Source organism: Trichosurus vulpecula, chromosome 2 (assembly GCF_011100635.1).
Source record: "Trichosurus vulpecula isolate mTriVul1 chromosome 2, mTriVul1.pri, whole genome shotgun sequence".
NCBI classification, from domain to species: Eukaryota; Metazoa; Chordata; class Mammalia; order Diprotodontia; family Phalangeridae; genus Trichosurus; species Trichosurus vulpecula.
In genome coordinates this window covers 138,844,273-138,868,643 of record NC_050574.1, presented here as the reverse complement: position 1 = coordinate 138,868,643, position 24,371 = coordinate 138,844,273, and the positions used below count along the sequence as shown (strand labels likewise).

Here is a 24,371-nt window from a genome sequence, read left to right as displayed (position 1 = left end):
TCCCCTTATTTTATCCTGTTTTTTTTCTGTTTCCTTTTATCATACCATCATCTCACCCTGGAATTGATTACTTTCCCCCCACCCTCCACTCCATCTATTGGTATATTTCCCTTCTTTAGGGCTTAACTCAGATATGGCCTCCTCCACGAGGTCTTTGAAGATGTTCCAAACTAGAAGTTATCTCTTTTCTTCCTCATCACAAACTAGCCCTCCTCTCTTTCCTGACCTTTAGTCCTGTGTCTCCAACTGCTTACTGGACAGCTCTAATTGATGTCCCATAGGATCTCAAATTCAACGTGTCTAAAACAGAACCCATTATATTTTTCCTTTAAATCCATGCCTCCTCCTAACATCCCTATTTCTGTCAAGGCCTCCCTATTCTATTCACTCTGATTTAAAGTCTAGGAGTCATCTTTGACTTTTCACCCACCCCTATATCCATATCTACACAACATCTCTCGAATCTGTCCTCTTCTCCCCATTCACACATCCATTCTTTTCCAGGTCCTCCTTGCTTCTCACCTGGACTATTCTAATAGTTCCCTAATTGGTTTCCTGCTTCCATCTCTTCCTCTCCAAACTATCTGCCACCATGTTGCTCCTCACCTCTGCCTCCTGGAACCCTACTTCTCCTCAGGGCTCAGCTTTAAGAGGCCTTTCCTGATGTCCCCAGTTGGTTGTATTTTTTGAAATTATTTTGCATTTATTTTGTACATATTCTGTGTTTATTTGTGAAAATATTTTCCCTTAATATTAGAATAGGTGATTCTCAAGAGCAAGGACTATCTCACTTTTCTGTATCCCCAGAGTCTAGCACAGTGCCAAGCAGGCAAATAGACATTTGATAAGTGCTTGTTTGATTAATTGCTATCACTTTATAAAAAACTGTTCTTTTGTATTCCTTGGCTAATTTGTGGACATGTTTTATTTCTCTTTTGGAGTTTCAGCTCCTTGAGAACAATGTGGGCTTTTTTATCTTTGTATCTTTAGCATCTGGCACATGGTGGGCCCTTAACAATTATCTGTTGAGGTGAACTGACCCCCAAATTCAGCCTTAAAAAGTATTTAATAAAATTTAATTTGTTCACATTCTGTAGAAATGGCAGTTTAGATTATCCAATCTAAACTCTTAAATTTGTAGAGGAGGAAAATGAGAACCAGGGAAATAAAGTGATTTATTTGAAATTAGTGGCAAAATGAGGACCAAGAACTTAGGTTTTCTGTCTCTTGATTTAAAAAACAGCAACATAGATATATTCAAATCACAACATACCTGTCATACTTGAACTAAGTCATATTTTTAGCACATTTTTTTCACTCAATTATTTCTGAGAAAGATACTAAGGTACTTGGCATAAAAATGCTTGTTGACTAAGGCCTAAGGTATTCATTTTTTTGTCTTATGCTAGAATTCTTGGTTAGATATGAATGTCCTTTAACTTTCACAGAAGAAGCTAATTCTTTTTGAATTAGACCTCTTTTCCCACTGGTAAAAATAAATGGCAGCATCATAGGCATGTATATGAAATGACTTTCTAACTTTGTCTTGAATTAGGATACTGGTTACCAAACAAGTCATTAGAAAACATAATAAAGTTCTTTCTTGTAAGTGCTCTATATAGACTCTAGATAGAGTACTGAGAGAATAGCACTTCAAAAAATTTTCTAATTCTAGAGGCAATCAGTTCTATAGTAGAGTTGTCTAGGAATTGACCGATAGCAAAGTTTAGTCCCCATACATCTTTATAACCAAGGAAACAACAGCCACATGTTTTGAAAGCATACCAAGGAAGCTAAGAAACTTCAACTAAATGCTCTCTTATTTAAAAATAAGTAATGTATGTCAACCCATTTCTTCCCATATAATAATCCTTTCTAGAATTTTTCTTTATTTAGCATGTATCATCAATGTCTTGGATCAGTTTCAATGGAGTAAATCAAACTTCAACAGCACCCATCTAAATGTTTCTGATTCCCACCCATGATCATCTCCATCTTGCATAACTATAGATTGAGAACCAGCCAATCCATTTATTAAATGTCTGTTGTGTACCAGCCACTATATCAGGTGCTAGGAATGTAAAGACAAAAGTGAGATAGCCCTTGATCCCAAGGAGCTTCCATTCTATTAGTCAGGAACATATTCACAGACAAACGTGAAGGTACGTGATAAAAAGCAAAATAAATAAATAAATGGTGATGGGGGGGACGGGACTAACAACTAGGAGAATTAGGAAAGTCTTGTTAAATGGAAATGGGGCTTATGTTGAGTCCTGAATGAAGTTAAGGATTCCAAGATGTATGACATCAGGTGTAGTGTTTTAATTCATGGAGATGGTTTTTTTCCGTGTGACTCTGGAGAGTTCAAATTCACTACATTGACTTTAATACATTTTTACTAGACTAGTTTTCTAGCTTCTGGAGTTTTGGCTTGAAACCATGAAAAGCTTTTTGTAATTCAGATCCCTAATGCAGTCTGTAGCATCATCAGTAAGAGCTCAGGCACAGAACTGGATTAATCCAGAGCCTGTGAAACTCATGAAACATTTTAATTAACTGTACTTAGCTTGTGAGATATTAATAACAAGTTTAGATGACTCTTATTCACACTCAAATTCTCATGATGGTGAGGCAGTGGCCCTGAAATATAGAATGTAAGATCATTGGGAAGAGGCTGCATAATTTTTGTCTTTGAATCACCAGTACCAGTATTCCTGGAACTCATGAGCTGTTTTAGAAATGCCTGTCTAATTTAAATGAATGGAAAATGTCCCTAGATGTACTCTATCATTCCTCCTAAGCTAGAAGGAAGGGGCAGACTGATAAGGATGAAGCAGCAAAGCGATGCAAAGGTGGGCATAGTGGTCAGTATTAGAATTATAACCATTACTTTGGAAGATAAATGAACCGAAGTACAATTTGTATCACTTTTTTCCTTCATTTCAAGAGACTGAGGGCCCTTTAATTTTATGGAATTCTTATTAAGCACCTATTATGTGCCAGACACTCTTCCAGGTGCTAGAGCTCACTCAAACCTGTCCAGTTACTCACTGGGGCAAGCCAAGCAGGTCATTCTTTTTGAAATTACCTATATTGCACCTCTTCTTATTCAGGATCTATAGGTTACAAAGTTACCAGAAACATTTCTTTGAATAATATTACCTATTTTGAGTTTTTTTCCGAAGTTTATTCAAATTTCATTAGTTCAGTATGGAAATAAGAGCCAAATAAAACACTCTAATCTATTTAGACAATTTATTTGAAAACAGGAATTTCTTTAATATTATGTTATTCTTTGTAGCATTGACATATTCAGAGAAAAGGCTTAGAGGCAATTGCATATAAATGACCACTTGAAAAAGTTTCAGAAAAAGTGCATTAAGGCTTATTTGTTTCAGAAGTTATACAATTACCAGTCATTCTGAGCCACCTCAGAGACAACGTAAACTTACAAAGCTGCTGAGATAACAAAACATCTATACATACATGCATATATACAAACATATACATATGTGAGTACATGGCATAGCTTGGATCACAACTAGTGGGAATAATGAATTCCCTAAAGTGGTCTCATGTATTCAAATTTGCACTATTCAAAGTTATAATTGTGTAAAATACGGCAATTGGTTCCAGCCCAATGGGAAAAATACAGTGCGAATTTTAGTAATGTGAACACTTCAAGGGATTCATTATTTGCACTAATTGGGGCCTGGCTACACGTTCAAATAGAATTGCTATTCAGAATCAATAATGTTACTATTCTTAATAAGATTTCTTTCTCTAATCCTATGGCATGATAAAAATATATATAATTTACTTCATTTGAGAGTTTTACTTCCAAGTTACCATCGTATAAGTTTGACATTCTCCCACTACTAGCTTCAGTGCAGGTATGTGTTGAATTTTTATTGACTATTCTATTTGCTTATCTTATTAGACAACCCATTAGAGTTATGGGTTTATTAACCACCAGTAGCCTTATAATACTGAATGACCCATTTAAAATAGTTTCCCTAAAATGCGATCAAATGAGGCCTGGATTAAATTGGCCATATACTCTATGACTCATGACTCCAAGAGTCCATTATCCATCTACATAAAATAATGACTTTACAACTGTACATATTAGTGTTCATTCCCTTTTGATCGGTCCATCTGTACACAGGTATTTTTTTATATGGAATATCTCTTAGAAAACAAGTTTGGAATATAAAAAGGACTAATATAAATTATGTTTACCAAAAAAGAATCATATTTTAAAAGAGCAGCAGTTTGTATGTTAAAATACATATAAAATGACTACACTTCTTTAACGAAGTACTTTAACTACATAAAATACAAAGAGAGAAGGTGCCTTCTATAAATTTGTTTTTGTGACTTCTGAATCAGGTTAACACAGCAAATAGTAAAGTTGAAAGTTAGCAATTATGGCAAGATTTAGATGATAGATGGCCAATTCAGAGAATTCAGACCCAAAAGTAACTGTTAATCCCCAGATCTACTACTTTGGCTGCACTCTGGGCTTCAAAATCCCTAACTTCATTTCGTGTGGCCTTATTTAAAGTGACATAAAATTTGCAAGGCAGACACAGAAAACTCGTGTTTTTCAACTTTAGAGTATTAGGTCTCTTTTGCAATTTCAAAAACTATTCGCAATGTTCTATATAGATTTATAACAAGAAAGTGGGAAAGAGTAGGGCAGAAAAAGAGCAACTTGAAAGGACATATGAATTTTCATAAATATTACATATTACTAGTAACATTTGAATTTAAAGTCTTGGTGCTCTGCTCGGTGGACTTAAAACAACATGGTTTAGCCATGTTCTCAAGTCTTCAGTGGGCCACCAGATCTCACACATGAAATGAAATAAAGTTAAAAACAGAATTTGTAGTGGTTACTCTATTATCACCCATTTGAGCTTCATGGGAACACAGTAGGCAAAAGAGCCTGTACGGTACTTCCAGGTAGGAGACATAACAGTAATAACACCCTGCCTTCTCATAACCCTATCTTCCTAGAATCTTTAGGTACTTTATCAACAAGTATCATTACCTTGATGATACAAAAATAAAAACAGACAAGGAGAGAAGTGGATACAGAACATAAGTGGATAAGGAATGGAGAGAAGTAGATACAGAACATAAAAACCCATATCATCAAAGAAGACTATAAAAGGAAGTTATGAAACAGGATGAAAGGATTTTCAAATTTGTTCTTAAGACATGAGTCCTAATAAACAGGAACCAATCCAACATCAAGTCAAGGAGGTAATAGATAAGCTTCCTTGATTAGAGCTATCAAAATATCTCAACCACAGTATTCTTTACCCTTGACCACCCTTACCTTAGCATTGGCCTTCATTGTTATTTGGAGCTATCTACCTTATCCCAGCCTAAGTGAATAATTAGAAAGAAACCAAAGTGTCAGGACTTGGAAAATCCTCGAGTAAAGTAATCTGATGATTTGGCACCAGTTAGATGTATAGAGATGTATGAGTCCTGGAGTTTTACTTTGTATGGGCAACATTTTAGTAATGTGGATGATGCTCTCTCAGTACTTGTGAACTGAATCTGTGCCCTTTGGAAAGTCTAACACTTCACAAATATGGAAAATTGGAAATAGGAGGAATTTTTAAAAAGTCACTGAGAATGTTATAGCAAAGTTAAGCCAGTTTTAGGGTAGAAATACCTGCTTATCATGGTGCCATGGTAATGGTGTTTTTCACAGAGAAAGATGATGCTACTGATTCACTATCACAACACCAAATCTAGCTGGCCCACATCCTGAGCCTGTCCATTAACTCACCTGGTTCACTCAGTTAACTCACTCTCAGATGGCTCTTCATGATAATTAACATTTCTATAGTAACTTTAAAATTTGCAAATCACTTTACATGCATTATTTTATTTGAGTTTCACAACAATTTTGTGAGGTGGGTACTACAAGTAGTATGATCCTCATTTTACAGATGAGAAATTTGAGACTCAGAAACATTAAGTGACTTGCCCAAGGTCATACGCCTAGTTAGAATCAGTAGTAAGACTTGAACTAGATCTTCCTGGTTTCAAGTTGAGTACAGTATATGCTCTAGTAATGCTATTCCTCCTAACTAGTCTAAATGAATTCAGTGTCTTACATATAAATCACCAGCTTAATCATCTCGAATTCTCCTAGCTTTCAACCCTAGGGGCACATCAAGTTAATAAAAAAAAAAAACCTAGCCTTATGTCCTTCCCCCCCCCGCCCCCCCAAAGAATAAAAATAAAGTCCTGAATTGATGATGAAATGTTGTTCATCTTCTTATATGAGGGAAATAATAGCTTATCATTATCATCATCATCAGAATCTCTATCATTTTAAGTAGTGTTAGGAAGAGAGTAGAACATAAGCTGTGCTAGGTGATTAGCTAAGTTAATCTTTTGGGAAGAAAGATTGAAGGAAAAGGAAAAGGAGAGGTTCAAGACTGGGAGTTAAATTGGAGATGAAAAGGTAGGGAAGATGAAGAAAGCCAAGGAAACCCCCCACCCCCTCCACAGCAGTCCTACTGGAGACAGGCAGGGAGGTTTCAAACCTCCTGAAGAAACACGAAAACAAATATTTGTCTTATCTGTAAGAGGCAAAAAAACCAAACCAGGGTTGTTTATGCTGAATCCAGGGAGTAATGGGTGTGGAGGAAGAATGGGGAATTAGGTCACTTCAGAATAAGGACTGCCCAACCTATATCTTTTGTCCCTGATGTTCTCATAATGCTATTTACAAAGACACTCTGAATTCTCAGGAACAATAGTTGGTTATTTAAAAAATAGTTATTCTCTTTATTGAAAAAGAGGTCTCAGAGTTCTGATTCCTTGTCAGCTTCATCCAGATAGTACTCATCATCTGTGGTGGTGTCAGTATCAGATTCTGAATGTACCTCGGGTTCACTCTGATAGATATTAAGCAGCTCCCTGGGAGACAAATCATCTTTTGGTGTTTTGCTATCAGGAGAACTGGAGGTTAGCGATTCAGGCCTATTGGCAGGTTGACTCACATCATCTGTTAGGAAGCCAGGATTCTTAAGGAAATTTGGCCTCCACAGTCTCCCTTCTGTGAGTGACCTCTTTACATTCTCCAAGAAAGCCAGCTGCTGTTCCTTCCCAAAAATTCCATAGTCACTTGGTCTGGAGATGGAGCTTGTATACCTGGGACCACTGGCCCTGGTCCTGTCACTGCTCAAAGCCCAGGTGTCATTTTCATCACAATCAGAGAGCTCAGAAAAAGATCGAAACCTCCTTCCATACCCACTTTGAATGGGAAATTCATTCCCAAGTTTCCATCTGTCCTGGGCATTGTCAGAAAAAGTACGTGCAGAAAAATGGCGCTCACGGATTTTCTGAGGTTGACTTATTTGTTGTCGATTATTAAGTACATTTATGTTTTTTAAACTCTTGGAACGATAGAGATTTGAATCAGGCTCCCATTCTTGGAGTGAGATATTTTTTTGCTGTGACAGAGGGCTGGGTGGCAGGATTCTTTTTTCAGAAGTCTTACATGTAGTCTCAGATGGGAACTGAAGGCTCAACCTCTTCAGATCATCAGAGAAATCTTCTTTCTCCACACTGGAAAGCATAGGTTCGGCTATGGTTTCATATCCTGTTTCCAAAGTTTGAGGGCATTTGCCTCTTTCCGCCAGTATTTCATCTTCAGAGTTTTTGCTGCTCAGTGGTGATTCTGTTACATTCTCAACCTTGTTCTTATTTGGTTTGAAACTGCTAGTCATTGTTTTTTGCTCACTTACATATGTAATAGGCTTCTTGATGGAATCTAAATGAGTCTGGAGAAGGGTCTCAGTCTTACTCATTTCAGCTGTTTGGAGTGCAAAGCTCTCAGTTCCACGAGGACCTGATTTCTTATATTCATGTGTGGATGCTGGGATCCCAAGGGTGGGTTTAGCTGAAAGTGGAGACATCTCTGGTGTATTAAGAGGTATTGTATTGACTTCCTCTTGTGGGAAAATAGTAGCAATGTGCCTTCTGGAGTTCATATCTTTTGTTGAAAATTTTCTGCTGACTTTAGACAAAGCTGCCAGTTTTTGTTTAACAGAAGTTCTGTTTTTCCTTTTCTCTAGATTGATTTTTTCTTCGGTGGAACCCAAATCACACTTAGTTTCGTTTATTACCTTGGGAGGTGAATCTTGATCATATGCCAGCACCTGCATTTTCTCTTTAACCTTTGTGTTCTGGGCATTTCCTACTTTATCCAACCTAATGAAATCCTTATCTGCATCCCTTCCTTGAGATACCTCCTTTGGTTCCCTTAGTGACCTTTCTAAGTCAGGCTGACCCTTATGGTTCATTTCCCCAGGCTGAAATTTGAGTGAGTTGGAAGGGAAGGATAAGTCTTTGCTTTGCAAAGCAGAATGTGTTTTTTCAATTATTTTCTGATCATCTGTTTTAAGTTTCCCATTAGCAGCTTCTGGCTGTAACTCTTTCAGATCATCATAGAAGGATATAGTTCCAGGTACTGAGTCTATTTTGTCATTAACTTCTTCACGAGGATAATTTCCACTTCCAATAAACATCATGTCTCTGTAGTGAGGCCCACGTTTCCCTAAGATTTCTCCTATGCAGGGACTGTCACTAACATTATCTTGTAAATGGGTCTGGATGACAGAAGGACTCTCTCTTTCACATACTTTAATAGACTCTTCAGGTTTTTCAAGCTTTCCTTCTCTAACAAGTTTATCATGAAGCATTGTTGGTGAGACAGAGCTATGCGTAGTGTGATTCTGCCATTTTTCTTGTCCCTCTTGATGGCCAGGAATGAAAGAAAAGGTATCTATACCTTTGCTTTGTAAATCATCTGAGATAGTTTCAGCTGAACAATCCTTTGTGGTATTAAATTCTTCTTTGCAAAGAGAAATATCTTCAACCATATGAGGAAACCCAAAGTATGGACTATGTGGTGACTGTAAAAGAGATGCTGTTTCAGTGTCCTGTGAGAAGGAATGCTTTCTCCACTGATCCCTGCTAACAGATGCCTTTGCATGTGGAGATACAGGCATTCCTGGTAGAGATTGTGTGGAAGAATTGAGTCGCTTCTTTACCAGAGAAATAGGGAATGTTGCATCCTCCACTGTAGCTGATTTTGGGAAGAAACATGTACTTTGTGTGTCATTTTTAAGAAGGTCACATAATTTTTTGTTGGATTTCCGTGGTAAAGTGTAATAGATTGAAACTACCTCAAGGCATTTTACATTGTCTTCATCACCAGAAACAGTGACTGTGCTTGTTGTCTTATATCTGTGTAGGGATTTTCCACTTTGCTTTTCTGACCCATCTGGAGGAAAAGATAAATGTTTTTCATTGGGGAGGGAAAATGTATTTGCAAAATTATCTGCCTGAGAAGAAGCCATTTCATTGTGATTTTTAGAGTAGACTTGAAAACTCTCTGCATGAGGATGATTGCTGACTAGTTGTAAAGAAGAATTTTTAATTGATGGGCTGTTTTCCTGAGTAGTTGAGAACAGCATCTCAGGCCTTGGTGGTAGAATAGAGGGTTCTGTATCTAGGCCATCACATTTATCTTTTCTGTCCACTCTACCTGAGGAACATGTAACGAAGGGCATGGACATAGTCCTTTTGATTTCGAATGGAGGGGGCCCTTTTCTAATAGCAGTAGGTGTTGTGTTTCTAATGTTTGTCGTCATCTCTACAGGTGTGGGCCTTACAGAGGGAGAGTCCACATCTACTTCAGGGCATTGCCTATCTGGTTCAGAAGAATTGGAATTGTTTTTGTTAGAGAAGCATTTCTCTAGTGGATCTGCCATGTTCTTTATTTGGAATGGAGGGGGCCCCCTCCTAAATGAAGTGGACATTATCTTGTTTTCTGATCTTATATTGTCATTGATTAGAAAACTGCTCAATTTTCTAGGGAAGGTACAATAAATGTCAAGGGGCTCAAGAGACTGGCAATTGCCATGATCAGGAACTATGTCATTACTATCATTACTCTCCTGTCTCAAGAAATTTCCTGATTTGCTTAACTTTTCAACACAGGATACCCGGCGCCTTATTTTACCTTTTCCTCTCCCAAGACTGAAAGGATGGTTTGGGTGGCATTTAGCAGCATCCTTCACTCTGTGATGATCAAGCACCTGGAGAACCCCCGTAGCTTGGTTTTCTGAAGAGCTGAGACATAATTGATTATTTTGGTCCTTGTTACCAGAATATGACTTTTCTTCACTTTCCCCTTGAGATGGATCTTTTCCCACAAGACTCTTTTTTGGGAACATTTCCTCTTTTGCTAATGCATTACATGTGAAATTCAATGAAGTAGCAGAGGAAGTTACTAAAGAAGCTAAGGAAGGGCTGTTGGGAGAAAAAGGAGATGGAAGACCTTGGCCATGATCTGGCGATGGTTCTAGGGAGTGGTCTGATAGGACATGATGATTTTCAGCAAACTTGGTGCAGTTGGTAGAAGGATTTTTCAGTCTAATACCTTGCACATCCTCAGCATCTAAAGTAAATGACTCTCCTGAATACTGTGGGTTTTGATCACTGGCAGTTCCAAGTTTGCTCTCTTCCTTTTCAAAGCTGGTAATGTTAACATCCTTTATCCCTGGTTCTTGCTGACAACCTTGATTTTGTTTGGGAAAAGATAATGATGTTCTGTTTTCCTGAGAGAAAGGTAATGAAGTTCCTGAATCTGGTTTTCTTTCCATGGTAGAATCCTTTTGGTTTTTAAGTGCATTTGCTTTATCTCTGTTTGATATGTAAATTTTGGAAATATCTCTTCTGCCAAAGACTCCAGTTGGCTTTTTTGAACCTGTGGAGACAGGTGCATTAAAAACAAATCTGTTGCTGGAAAATGTGTCTGAATCCCTAGAAAGAGAATGCTGATAATCAGGTGTAGTCTCAGTAATTAGTGATTGAGAAACAATTGATAACATTTCATGGGCCTGACTTGTCTCATCCATCTTGTTTAGTTGCTTCACTTTTTCTGACACAGATTCTGTTAAGTCTTTCTCAGGATTAAACTCAGTGATCCAAGTGTTTGGTTGGCTTCTGGCAATAGTGACAGAGTCATCATTGGTTTTAATAAGTTCTGTTTGGCTTCTTAAAGGAAGAGAGGCAGATTCATCAGGAGCATCCCCTTTGGTGTCCCACAATGTAGTGGCAGCATTCTGAAAGTTAGAGCTTTCAGAGGTTTCTGTTCTGTGTGGAATTAAGGGCAGGGGAGTCTGAAGTGAGGATGACAAATTCTGAGTGGTTTCAGGTAAGCTGTTCTCTGAATTTGCATTTGCTTCCATTGGTGGCCACTTCTGTTGACTTACTAGCATACCGGGTCTAACTTGACTCCTGGAGTAAATATCTGGGGCAATCCAGAATTTCTTTCCTGTTATATCCATGGAAGGTGTGTGTAAATGTTCATATCTTTCATTTAAGGCTATTTGGTTACCATTATCTTGTGACAGGACTTCCATGTCATCCAATATACATGTTTGGAAATTAAACTCCTTGTGAATTGACTCTTCTTGGTTTCTGGACAAATTTGCTCTCCAGGGTTGAGGTGGTGCAGGAGTGTTATTACTCTGGACAGCTGATCCCTCATTTATATCAGCTGAAATCATTTCGAAGTCTCTGTCAGAAGAAATAAATTCTTTGTTTCTGTGGTAAAAGTTGGACAAGGATGGAGACTCTTCTTTTTTGCTCTGAAAAGGACTTCCTCCAAATTTTTGCAATCTCCTAGGACCAGTTGTGTTCCAACAGTATGACCTTGAGAATTTGTTTTCATTTTGGTGGAATGGCATATTCTCAGAATTCTCAAATGACTCAGGACTGGTTGTTCTGTCCTTGGGAGCATGTGGCCTAACGCTTTGGTATACATTACTGGAACGGTAAAATTCATATCTCCTATTGTCTTGAGGCCAGGTGGGGTATGTATCCTCATTGACAGGGTCAACTTCCATTGGGGATTGCGCCCTCAGAAAGTCTTCTTGGTACTGATTATCTCCAGGAGAATGTGGCTGGTTCCATACAATAGACGACAAAGGAGTTCTCCTTGGACTCTGTTGATGACTCCTTGGTATAAAAACACTCTTCCTCTGAGTGTGGGATGGCAGATGTAAGCTATTTGCTGTGAAATGTCCTAAAGTAGGACAGGCCGATGTCTGTGTCCTATCAGAGCACAGAGATGAACTGCCAAAGGTCTTGTGCACATATTCCTCTTGTGAGACTGTGTATTCTCTTGGACCATATATATCATAAATTGTTTTTGTTCTATAGGAGAAAGTTTTAAAACCTTCTCTAGGGCTTGATGGTCTTAGGATATCATAGATGGATGGAGTTGAAGTTTCACCATAGTTATTCCTATGTCCCCCTATGAGATTGCTGTTTCTGCTCCCAGTGTTATGAAAAGGACGGATCTGTGCTTGGAATCCATAGTGAATTGGTTTTCTTGTATTTGCTGGACTTAGGGTTTGTTCCTGAGCCAGTTTATTGTCCAAGTCATCTAAAACTAAAAGGATAAAATTAATTAAATCTTCCTTTCATAAAGTTGTTACATAGTATAATTCTAATTTTTATTTATACAATTCCTTTTTACCAAAAATTCCTTCCCAAAAAGCATGCTTATTTAGGATTCAACCTACATTCTATCATCTTGAATGTAATGATAATTGAATGGGTTACGTTTAATTTTTGTTATGTTTTCCAGGTATTTTGCTTTTTTAAAAAAATAGTAGAGTAATAGAGTATTTAGTGGCACATACCAGAAAGAAATTCTCCCTCCCCCACAAAAACCAAAACAAAACAAAATAAAAGTTCTGTAACGTTTTCAGTAAGTACAGAAAATTGTGTCGTTCAAAGGAGTCTCAAGATCCTGGCTCTGTTCTCTACCTGGGTGACCTTAGTCAAGTGACTTAACCTTTCTGGGGCTCAGTTTCCTCATCAGCAAAATGAAGGGGCTGGAATAGACGATATCTAAGATCAGTTCTATTTCTGAATATCTGGTCCTCTCACTTGAGTTCCGGGCTCACTTCACCACTAATCAATCAGCTGTTTTACTTTGCGCAAGTCACTTCATATCTCTGGGACTCAGTTTCTTCATCTGCAGAATGAGGGAGTTGAACAAGGTGGTCTCTAAGATTCCTTTGACATTTAAAATTCTACAACTGAGGTTTGTCTCATTCATCATCCCAAATACCTCTTCTTCCTTTACACAGCTGGGACATCGTCGCTACGGGAACAGAAGAATAGCAGTCTCCCCCACCTCCAATCTTCCCTTGTTTTTGTTTTTAAATAAAATACTGAGCCCAGTTCTGGAAGAATTTCACAATACTTTAAATAATAGTTTTAAGACAAGAATACTTAGAAAAAGACATCAGTGCCTTTTTCTTCCTTATTTCTTCCTGAGTCTTAAAATCATATTTGACATATTTTCCTCAATAAATGTGAAGATCTAAAGACTAGGCAGAGAATACTAGAATTACAGAATCTTTTATCTGGAAGGGACCATAAAGATCACCTAGGCCAGCTCCCACATCTAATGCATGTCTCTCTAGAATCCTATCAAAAAGTAATCTTCTAGACTCTATTTAGTTACTTCTAGTCATAAGAAACCTACAACTTCCTCAGGTCACCTATTCCATATTCAGCTCAAATTATTAGGAAGTTCCTCCTTATATTGTTCTAGAGTCTGCCTTTCTGTCTTTTTACCTATTGCTTCTAGATCTGAGTGAAGCCACACAGAAGTGTGGTTTTTTCCTATATATTATTCTCCTTTTCACATATTACCCTTCAAATATTTGATGAGAGGTATTGGCTTCCCAAGTCTTCAATTGTCTAAGCTTAGGTGCCTGGCCTTTCTTCATATGCCATGCCTTGAATTCCTTCAACATACTGGCCAACTCCTGGCTGGACATGCTGTAACTTATCAATTAAATTCTTCAAATGTGGTGCTCAGGATGGAATATTCTAAATGTGGTCTGTCTAATACCTAAAATAGCATATAACTATGCTGGCTCTAGTTCTCAACACTATAATTAATGTAGTCTAAGATCTTACTAGTTTTTTGTGCACTGTTAACTCATTTTGAGCTTTTAGTAACCCAAGTTTATAAGTTTTTGTATATTAAAAACTAAGTTCTACCCATATCTCCCCTATTCTCTACTTGTACAATTTATATTTTGAACCACAGCACAGGACTTTAAATTTATCCCTATTAAATATAATTCTTTTAGAATCAATCTGTTGTTCCATCCTGTTAAGCTTTTTAGGAACTTGGTTGTGTCATCTAATGGATTGTCCAGCCCTCCACACTTCATGGCTACAGACTGATACAGTGGAATTAAGAAGAACTGGGCTCAAATATGGTCTTTGCCAGTTACCATTTGTGTGACATAGGGCAAGTCCTTAACCTCTTTAAACTAAAGTGTCCTTAACTATAAAAAGAAGGAATTGGGTTAGGTAATCTCAAAGGTTCCATTGTCTCTAAATCTACAGTTCTATGATCCTAATGTCTTCCATGAAGTCATTGATAAAAATGTGTAACAGAATACAAATGAGCCTTGAGACTTGAAGCAGTCCAATAGAGACCTTCCTTGGACTGGCACATTGATCTGTTAATGAAAATTCTTGGTTCAATCACTTCTAAATCCACATAACTGTACTGCCATGTGGTTCCGGTTTCTCTCTTTTCCACAGGATATCATGAGAGAGTTCCTTAAATGCCTTGCTGAAATCAGGACAAAGCATTCCCCTGATCTACCAGTTAGTGGCCCTATCAAACACAGAAGTACTTTAAGGTGTCAGATTCTCTGAGGCTACTAATATTAAACAAACATTTTGAAATAACCTTTTATTTCCTACTGAGGGTAAGGACTAGCATACTCATTTCTTTGAAGAAATCCTAATATACAATGATTCCAACTGATAGATAAATGAGGGAGTGGTAATTATTTTAACTATGGAAAAAAATCCTTAATACAAAGGGTTTTATCACAAAATTCCTTCCAACAATGAGTTCCCCACAGCACATTTTCAAATGGCTATTTTGGAGAAAAAAATGATTTTGTTCAGTTAGGTATTTATTTTATAAAGGGAAATATTTTATAAAGGAAAATTTAGCAATCAGTTCTAAAGAGCCAGTACGAGCTGATTCCAGCATATGCTAACCACACACCTAGTAAACTCAACCTGTAGTTGAGTTTGTGGAAATAAGAGAGATTCCTGTCACTCTTTTTGCATTAAGGAAAATCCTGATACTTTCAGGGCCTCTCTGGACTTTGCCCTTGAGGCTGCTTAGAGTGCCACAACTGGCAGAAGAAAACAACAAGAATCTTAGGAGAGGCGACTAAGAAGTCTGCAGGAAATCATTGCCGTCATCATCATCATCATCACCATAGCTAGCACATAAATAGCTCTTTAAGGTTCTCAAAGCACTTTTTTACACATATTATATCATTTAACCTTGAAATTATAAATCTATAAATGTAGACATGTCATGTAATAAAATATAAATAATTATCTCTTTAACTCCTCCCCCTCAAAATTACTGAAGACTAGTTTTAGGGGGTCAGCCTGTAATCTCCTCGATGTAGAGAACTCTCAGTGAGGAAACTCCTTCCATCAACACATCTATAACTTATAAGTCTTAGAGGGTTGCACTGAGAAGTTAAGGATCACACAGGCAGTTTGTGTCAGGGATGGAGCTTGAACCCAGGTCATCCTGACTGCAAGGCCTACTCTATATCTATTCCCCAGTGATACTCCTCATCCAAGTCCGTAAAATCGTTTTCCTTTATTAGATAATTGAAGTAAACAATACCAAACATGGAGCAAAGGAAAAGGAAAACAACACCCAAGTGCAGGCAAGACACTGGCTTTTTTTTTAGCTATTAAAACTAGCAACAAATGCCTTGCCAGTTCCAGCCTGGTGTTTCTCCATAGAATTCTAGATTCATAAAGATTTCTTACTTACAAGTCTGTGTTTTCAAAGTAGCCTGAAAGAGCCTTCTTTCATTAATGAAGCTGGCTTCATTCTCTGACCTCCTCTTGAGCGAGTCTTGAACTTGCTGGACTCTCTCCTGAGCTCCAGAGGTTCACTGTCAGACCTCTCCGACTGAACTGTTTATACTGAGGCCTGAGGCGACATCACGAACTGTGATGATGTCACTCTCCTGGTCTCAGGGCATTTCAGTTCTTTCCTCAAGTTGAAATTGGTGAATGACTGACTGTATAAGCCACTTTCTCAAAGGGCTGGACTGTTTGGAAACAGTAAAAATGTTTTGTATGTGGAAGGTGTTGCTTTGTGGGGCTTATGGAACTAGTCTCAATACTTTAAAGTTATACCACTTACAGGTTAATCATTTAGTGATTATGAACAAATGATTTCTTCCAGTGGTTACAGATTCTAATCAGGCAATAAATGTAAATTAAGAATGCCATTTGAATGGCTAGAGTTCTCAGATTACAGATTTAGAGCTAGAAGGGATTAAATATTAAACATTATTACTTCCTCATATACTTTAAAAGGAACATTAGAGGATCTCTTCTGGGAATATTGACTTCTTATATAGATATTAATTGCAAGAAGCATGTATGCATTTTGATGCTTTGTTTTTTGGATTTTGATCACTGGTAGAGAAAGCTCTCAGGGAGTATATTCCTTTCCCATTGTAGATCAGTACCCCCTCTGCAACCTCTAGTTTTAGGGTTGCCCAGGGCATTGAAAGGTTAAGTGAAATGAAGGATTATATAGTGAGTACGGGTTCTCAGGCTGGACTTGAATCCAGATGTTCCTCACTCAGGTCAACTCTCCTACCACTGGGCCACACTGCTTTCCTACTCTCCTTTTCTCATAAACATGTGCGCAAACTTTTTAGGTAAAGCGCACCAGAATAACATACTAGACACTCTTAGGATTGGAAAGGACCTTAGACTATTTCATTTAGTCTAATTTTAGTTTAATTTTACAGATTAGAAAACTGAGGTCCAGAGTAACTTAATAATAGTTAGCATTTCTATAGCCCTTTAAAGTCTGCATAGTGTTTTATCTCTGTTATCTCGTTTGATCTTCACAACAATCTTTTGAGGTAGATGCTCCTGTTATCCGCATTTTTGCAGATGAGGAAACTGGGCCTGAGAGATGTTAAGTGACTTATCTAGTATCAGTACCGGAGTGTGCTGGTAAATGTTTAACAGCTGGGTCTCTGGGGTGGGGGGGAAGAAGGGGGACTGTATATATAACACTTTAAAGTTCAATCTGCATTGTTAGCATCTTCTCCATTAAGCCACAAATCAATAAATCAATTTAATTAACAAAACAATAAATCAAGCCTCGATTAACATTGATATGACTTATAAGTAAATTAGTATTTGCCAATTTTTGAGGTATAAATGCTCTCAGTAAAAATTTAGCAATCAGTTCTAAAGAGCCAGTAGAAACTGACTCCAGCATACTCTAACCACACATCTGGTGAGTGTCTGGGGGAGGATTTGGACTCAGGTCTTCCTAAATCTAACATTGTGCCACATAGCTATCTACTGAAAGGTCATACTGAAAGTCATAAACAGCTAGGTCTAGCACAAAGGTCTGTTGATTCCTAGTCCAGTGAAATTTCTACCATGCCATATTTGGCTACCAACCATGCACAGTACCTTAAAATTTGCTTTTTTTCATAGCAGAGGAGTTTATGAAGCTAGTTCAGTTCACAGACTTACCACGAAAGAATTCATTCTCTATCTGGGAAGCATCCCATGGGGGCAGACCACTTCCTTCCCTCATTCCTACAGGCTTTGAGGGAAATACTGTATTTGATGATTCACTGTTCAATGGTGAGTTGTATATTCCAGCCTGTGAATTTTAAAGTAAAAACCAGAGGTTTTTCATAAATGTACTACTCCACACAGAAGCGTACTGACTCAATTTCAGTGTTAAATGCCTTTCCACATAGAATATTCCAAAAAATATAATTTTGGGGAAATTTTTGGAAAATTCCAAAAAATTTAACCTTAGATCTACAAAGTAATTTTCCTGATACGTTTTTTCCCACATACCATGTTTAATAATTTTTTTCTATTTGAAATTAATGAGCCTCACTATACCAACACTTTTTTTCATTCACTCTTACAATAAAAATACCATTATCCATTACCAACAAAAATAACAGCCTTATTGTGGGTCCTTTGGGCAGACCACTCAATTTCTAGGAGTCACATTTTTCTTATTATAGGACTTAACATAATTCAGCTCCCTAAGGAACTCTGAAAATAGGTGCAAAAGTCAGAAAGCATTTATTAAGTGCTCACTACATGCCAGGCACTGTGCTAAGTGGAAGGAATTCTAAGAAAGTCAAAAACATGACTCCTGCCCTCAAGGAGCTCACATGTAATGGGAGAGACAACATGCAAAAAAGCTACTTACATACAAAATATGTAGGTAATTGGTTGGCAATCTCAAAAGGAAGTTAGCAATAGGGGTTGGGGTATGTGGGCAAATTGGCCTCTGGCAGAAGGCAGAATTTGAACAGAGTCTTGAAGGAAGCCAGGGAAGCCATAGATGAGGAGGGAGGGCATTCCAGGAATGGGAGACAGCCAGTGAAAAGGTCCAGATTCAAAAGGCAGAGTGTGGTTGGTGTCTAAGGAACGGCAAGTAGACCAGTGTAGCTGGATTGTAGAGTACATGGAAGGGAGTTAAGTATGCAAAGTACACAAAGGCTGAATAGGAGGCAAGATGATGAGACAAATCTGTGCTTTAGGAAAATGAACTGGAGTGAAGAGAGGCTTGAGGCTTGGAGACCAACCAGTAGGCTATTGTAGTAATATAGGTGTGAGATAATGAGGGCCTATACCAGAGCTGACTATACAAGAGATGTTGTGAAGGTAGAAATGACAAACAGATTGTATGTGTGGGGTGAATTCCAGTAAGTAGTTGAACATGACAATGAGTCAAGGTTACAAGCCTGAGTGACTGGGAGGATCACATTAACTTCAGTAGTATTAGGGAAACTAGAAAGAGGGCAGGGTCTGGGAGGAGAGATGAGTTCTGTTTTGGACATATTGAATTTGAGATATTTATGGGACATAACTCCTAGACCTCTCCTAAGAACTAGTCTCTGGTGTGGGAAGAGGAAGAACTGTATATATAACACTTTAAAGTTCAACCTGCATTATTAGCATCTTCTCCATCAGTTTCTTAAGCCACAAATCAACAAATCAGTAAAATCAGTTCAATTAACAAAACAATAAATCAAGCTTCGAGGCACTGTTCTAAGGTTCAGGAATTGAGCTAAGGAGGTTTCAAAGGAATGTCAAAAGAACTAGGGACTAAAAGATTAATGAAATGGAACATGTAACCTGATATAGAAAATAAGTAGGTATAGTTTGATGAGGACAGTGATAGCTGAGGTTGTTCCTGTGTATTTCCTCACAATCTCTTTGCTCTTGACCCTTCTGGGTTTGTCTTTTCTCGTTGTCTTAAAGGGGTAAATCCTAGAAGCACACTATACCCCTACAGATTGTAGCCCACTGTCTGGCACATAATAGGTGTTTGCTAGGAGTATGTTGACTCACTGACTGTAGCTGGTATAATTCCTGTCCCAAAGTCTGTTAGTATTGGACTCTCCTTATTGGTGGAGATGAAGGCTCTGCCCTATGTGTGGGGCAGACAGAGTTGGTGAGACGCAGAGAGTTTTAATTCTCCCTTTAGGGCTTGTTAAGCTTCAAGTTTTCTTTGAACATTGAGTCTGCTTCCAGCTTTAATACAGAAGATGGAAGAGGCCAACTCCACTTCACTCAAGTTTAAGAAGTTTGTCTTCTTAGGTATTTACCTGTCAAGGAGGTCACAATCAAATACCCACAGGGCTATTAACATTTTATTAATAAGGATCATAATAATATAAATATAATCCCATTAGGCTATGAGTCCTTGACAGCAAGGATTGGGTTGGGGTTTTGTTTATTTGTTTTTTATTTTACTTTTCTTTGTATTCCCAGTGCTTAACACAGTGGCACGTAAAAGGCATTTAATTCATGTTTATTGACTGACTGACTATGGCCTGGAGATCCTTATTAAGTAACCAAAGTCTTTTTTTAAAAAGCACCCAATTCACCTATGTTCTGGGCTTCTATGGTTTACCCTTACTTAACCTAACTCATCAAGGGGGCTGTAGCTACCCATGAAAAGAAAATGAAAACTTGAGTTGAAAGTTCAGCAACTCCTTTGGAAAAAATGCTGAAATTTTTGGTCTTGATGTTGGCTTTATTTCATGCAGAATGATGTGAACAATTTACCATAATGAGGAGACGAAAAAGTGCCTAAAAAGTGCTTTGGTCAGTAAGTACTTGACTTGTGAAATGACAAGAGAGAAGATCCAAAGGCAGCACTAGTTAAGAATATAATCTGGTTCATAAAATCTCGATTAGGAGAATGGTGAAAGATTATGAGCAGTGTCACCTCATAAAATAAAGAGAAGCAGTGGAGAGTAAAACCAGTTTAAAGAAAGCTTGGCAAGAGCTAACTAAACTCATCCTGAGAACATTTAAGGAAGGATAAGACTTGAAGGACAACAAAGTGATGAACAATCCAGAAGATCTTCAAAGATTTTTATGACAAATTCTGTTCGTCGTCAAGAAGAGTAGGAACCACTATATTTGGATTTTAACAGCACATTCCTGGATATATTTATAGAGTGGGTAGAAATGTCACTTAAAAAATAAGGATGGTAGAAACACTTGAATTAGGCAAAGTATATGGAGAGGAAATTTGTGCTGGAGGTGACACAATCATGAGCACATTGAAAGGTTGATTATGAGGTGTCTAAAACAGAAGAAGATACCAAAGTTGTGGGGGAAAATCTTGCACCTTATTAATTCCAAAAAAGTGAATTGTGAGACCATCAACAACTACTGACCTATAGGCCTATTTTCCCATCTATATAAAATTTCTGTGAGAATAATCTGTACATACATTCGCAAGAATCCTTGATGAAGATATTAGTAGGAAACATGCAGGCTTTTTATGTGATTTTGCACAGTAGACCACATCAATACCATCACACAATTGACTGAAAAATGTAAAGAAAAAGCTTTTGATTTAGGAGCAAAACATTCCTTTGAAGATTCTCTTCCAAGAAGGTGCCTCCCATTCATACATCAAAAACATGTCAAATTGCTTGAAAGATATGACAGTCCTTGTTCAACAAACCCTCTGACCAATGATATGAAGTGAGGATTAAAACAGGGAGATATGTGCTCTGGTAAGGTATTCAGCACTGTCATGGGAGGAGATCCAGGAAAGTTGAATAGGGAATCTCTAGATGATGGTCCCCAAGATGTTCTTGTTTGCAGATGATATTATGTGGCCCCCATCAGGCCCTGGAAAACTTTAGAGTCTCCTAGAGAGATTCATAATCACTCAAAAGAGTTTGATCTAATTAGAATGAGTAGATGAAGAATACCTAGTGTTTGGATTATGACCTGCATTTACATGGATATCGAGGATTCCTTATGGGGAATGAGGTCCCAATAAAGCTATATTGGAGGGGAGAAAGACTGGAAGAAAGGAGACCAGAGGGGAGACTGTTATAGTAATCCGAGTGAAGAAGGTTATAACAAGGACCTTAATGAAGCCGGTGAGCACGTAAATGGAAAGGATGGTCTAGATGCAAAACATTGCCAAGGTAGATTAATGTGATTTAGTAACTGATTGGGGGAGGGATATGAAAGAATAAAAGATGGCCGAGATTTTGAGCTAGGAGTTGCTGGAAGGATAAAAAAAATTAGGCAAGTTGGAAGGAGAGGCAAGGATGAGGAGGAAAATTTATGATTAGTTCACTTTGGGACTTATTGGATTTTAATTCTCAGTGGCTCATGTAGGTAAAGATGTCCAACAGGCAGCTTGAAATGCAGGACGAGAGCTCAGAGGAGAGCTCAGGTCTGAATATATATCATCCATATGGGTCATGGTAATAGATTAAATGAAGAAAGGAGAGAGTGTAAAGAGGAGAAGAGGAGTGAGGACTGTCTTGAGGACATACCTCAGGGACTTCAGAGGTCACCTATTCCAAATCCCTCATTTGACAGAAAAGGAAACTGAGCTACAAAGAGATTAAATGATTTGCCCAAGGACATTCAGTAAGTGGCAGGGCTGGGATTTGAAGTAGAAGGAATACCTCCACAGATTTCCTTCTTCCCAGAAAGTCCCTTACCAGTTCTAAGATATTATGATCCTATCAACTCAGACATAACTGGCCAAACATCTTACTATGAAGTAACCCTGGATTCTTTGTGAGCTTCTTTGGGCAGCCAAACCTGCTGAACAGATACCAGAGTTCAGGTTTACTGATAATATCAAATGCTTTAGGGAAGTCAACAAATTAATTTTAGAGGAATCACTGTAGTTTTCCTTTATCTTCTCTATGGAAAGGTCTCATTTATCAACCTATCTTATGGGTCCCAAAATATGGCATAAAACCATACTACTAGGTATTGCTGTGCATAGAGCACCTGGCCACAAAACCTTAGTGTTCAGCCAGTGATAGAGAAGAGTGTCTGGCAGAAGTTGTTTCTAGCACTTAACACATGCCTTGTATACAGCATGCACTTAATAAATGTTTGTTGAATTTGAATATTAGTCATCTTTCAGGTGTTTCCTCTCGAAGGAACATTACATCTTTGTAATCCTGTGGTAGTTCCATTTTCAAACATTTTGGTTTGAAGAGAAATTTTTTGGGGAAAGGAGACATGAAATCATATGAAATCATTCCCAGATAAAGAAACTCCTTTCTTCCAATGCAAGTTGACACCTTCTCTGCTACTGAAACTTAGAGTTGCCTAGGGTAGTGGTGTCAAACCCAAATAGAAGCCCAATTATCCCTGTGATCCACATATTGACAGTTTAAAATGTAATATTATCTATGTTTTATTGTATTTTTATTTATTTTATTTAATATTTCCCTATTACATTTTAATCTGATTCAGGCTGTAGCCAGGAGCATTGGGGGCTGAATGCAGCCCAGCCTCTGGCTAGAGCATCCAAAGGTGAAGTGACTCAGGCAGGAAAGTGATTTGATCAGGGTCACATAGCCAATACATGTCAATGACAGGACTTATACCCAAATCTTTCTAGTATTGAGGCTATTACTCCATACTCTACTTTACATTGCCTCTCAGACCCAAGCAGATAGCAAGTTCTAAGTGGGCTGGACAGATTCCAGGGTAGATTTTTGAAAATAATGCTGGCAATCAACAGATCTGCTGGATAGTTTAAATATTCTACTCAGGTTACTGTTGACAAATAGATGATATTAAAATATGGTAGCATGAGAACACTGTAACCTCTCTGAACCTCAGTTTTCTCATCTGTAAATTGAGGGAGTTGAATTATATTGCCCATAAGGCTACATTCAGCTCTAAGTATATGTTCTTATGATTCTATAAATACTATAGGAGTATGACCTATTATTAGTACTATGGATCCTATTTAATACTCTGTGGCACACTCTGAGACTTAAAGCTGAGTTGGAATGAAAAGGAGGCTCTGCATATAACACTTTCTATACTCTTTTTCCTCTCTCTCTCTCTCTCTCTCTCTCTCTCTCTCTCTCTCTCTCAACCAACTCCAAATCCTTGGAACCGTCAGCTCTGCTCAGAATGATTTAGGGTCTGTTCCTTAGATTACAGGCTTGAAACTCTGGGTTTGGGAATTCATTCAAGTTTGTGCCAGCCCTGGCTCTGCTTCCCAAATTAAGAGTCCATTTTATTTTCAGAGCTGAAGTCGTCTAGCAGCACACAAATAAGGCTTCTATGAAGGAATCCAGGGCCATTGTTGGTCCTGTTAAGTTTTATCCAGACAACAAAGCCCAGGATGGGGGAGGAAAAGGGGGAGATGGGGGAGATAAAGAAGGAGGAGGAGGAAGAGGAGGAGAAGAAGGAGGAGAAAGAGAGAGAGGGGAGGGAGAGAGAGAGAGAGAGAGAGGGAGATGAGGGGGGAGATGGGGGGGGAGAGAGAGAGAGAGAGAGAGAGAGAGAGAGATTATTATAGGAGGTGATGTTCTCCTATACTTAAGCAGATTTCTGAGCAGATCTTCCCTCCTCTGCCTAACGACCTTGGCAGATATTTATGAAGTATTTATAACCAACCATTACTTGTAATATAAGAGATAATATCATAGATAACTGAAATCTTTAGATAACCCAAAATCCTAAATTTGTTCCACAGTTTTTACCATTTTGGGTTGCAGTGAGAGGGCCTGATTGAATGTGGCCAGGAAATAGGCAACACAGTCCTGGCTCTCCACTTTATGTCCAGACCCTTGCTTGGGCCAATCTCTCAGGCAACCTTTTGTTATCTGAGGGTTCCTCTGAATCTCTCATAAGTGTTAACG

At 38.1% G+C, this 24,371-nt stretch overlaps 1 protein-coding gene across 1 annotated transcript in view; it reads right to left on the bottom strand.

The window, feature by feature from the left end:
* Window positions 1-3,241: 3,241 nt before the first annotated feature.
* The window catches only part of EXPH5 (exophilin 5), a 49,836-nt gene continuing 28,706 nt past the window's right edge, over window positions 3,242-24,371 (bottom strand). The window contains exons 4-5 of the mRNA XM_036745282.1: window positions 17,707-17,839; window positions 3,242-12,502 (exon numbers count right to left, since the gene is read on the bottom strand). Of these exons, the coding sequence (XP_036601177.1) occupies window positions 6,837-12,502; window positions 17,707-17,839 (5,799 nt within the window). The 3' untranslated portion in view covers window positions 3,242-6,836. The remainder of the gene's footprint in view (window positions 12,503-17,706; window positions 17,840-24,371) is intronic.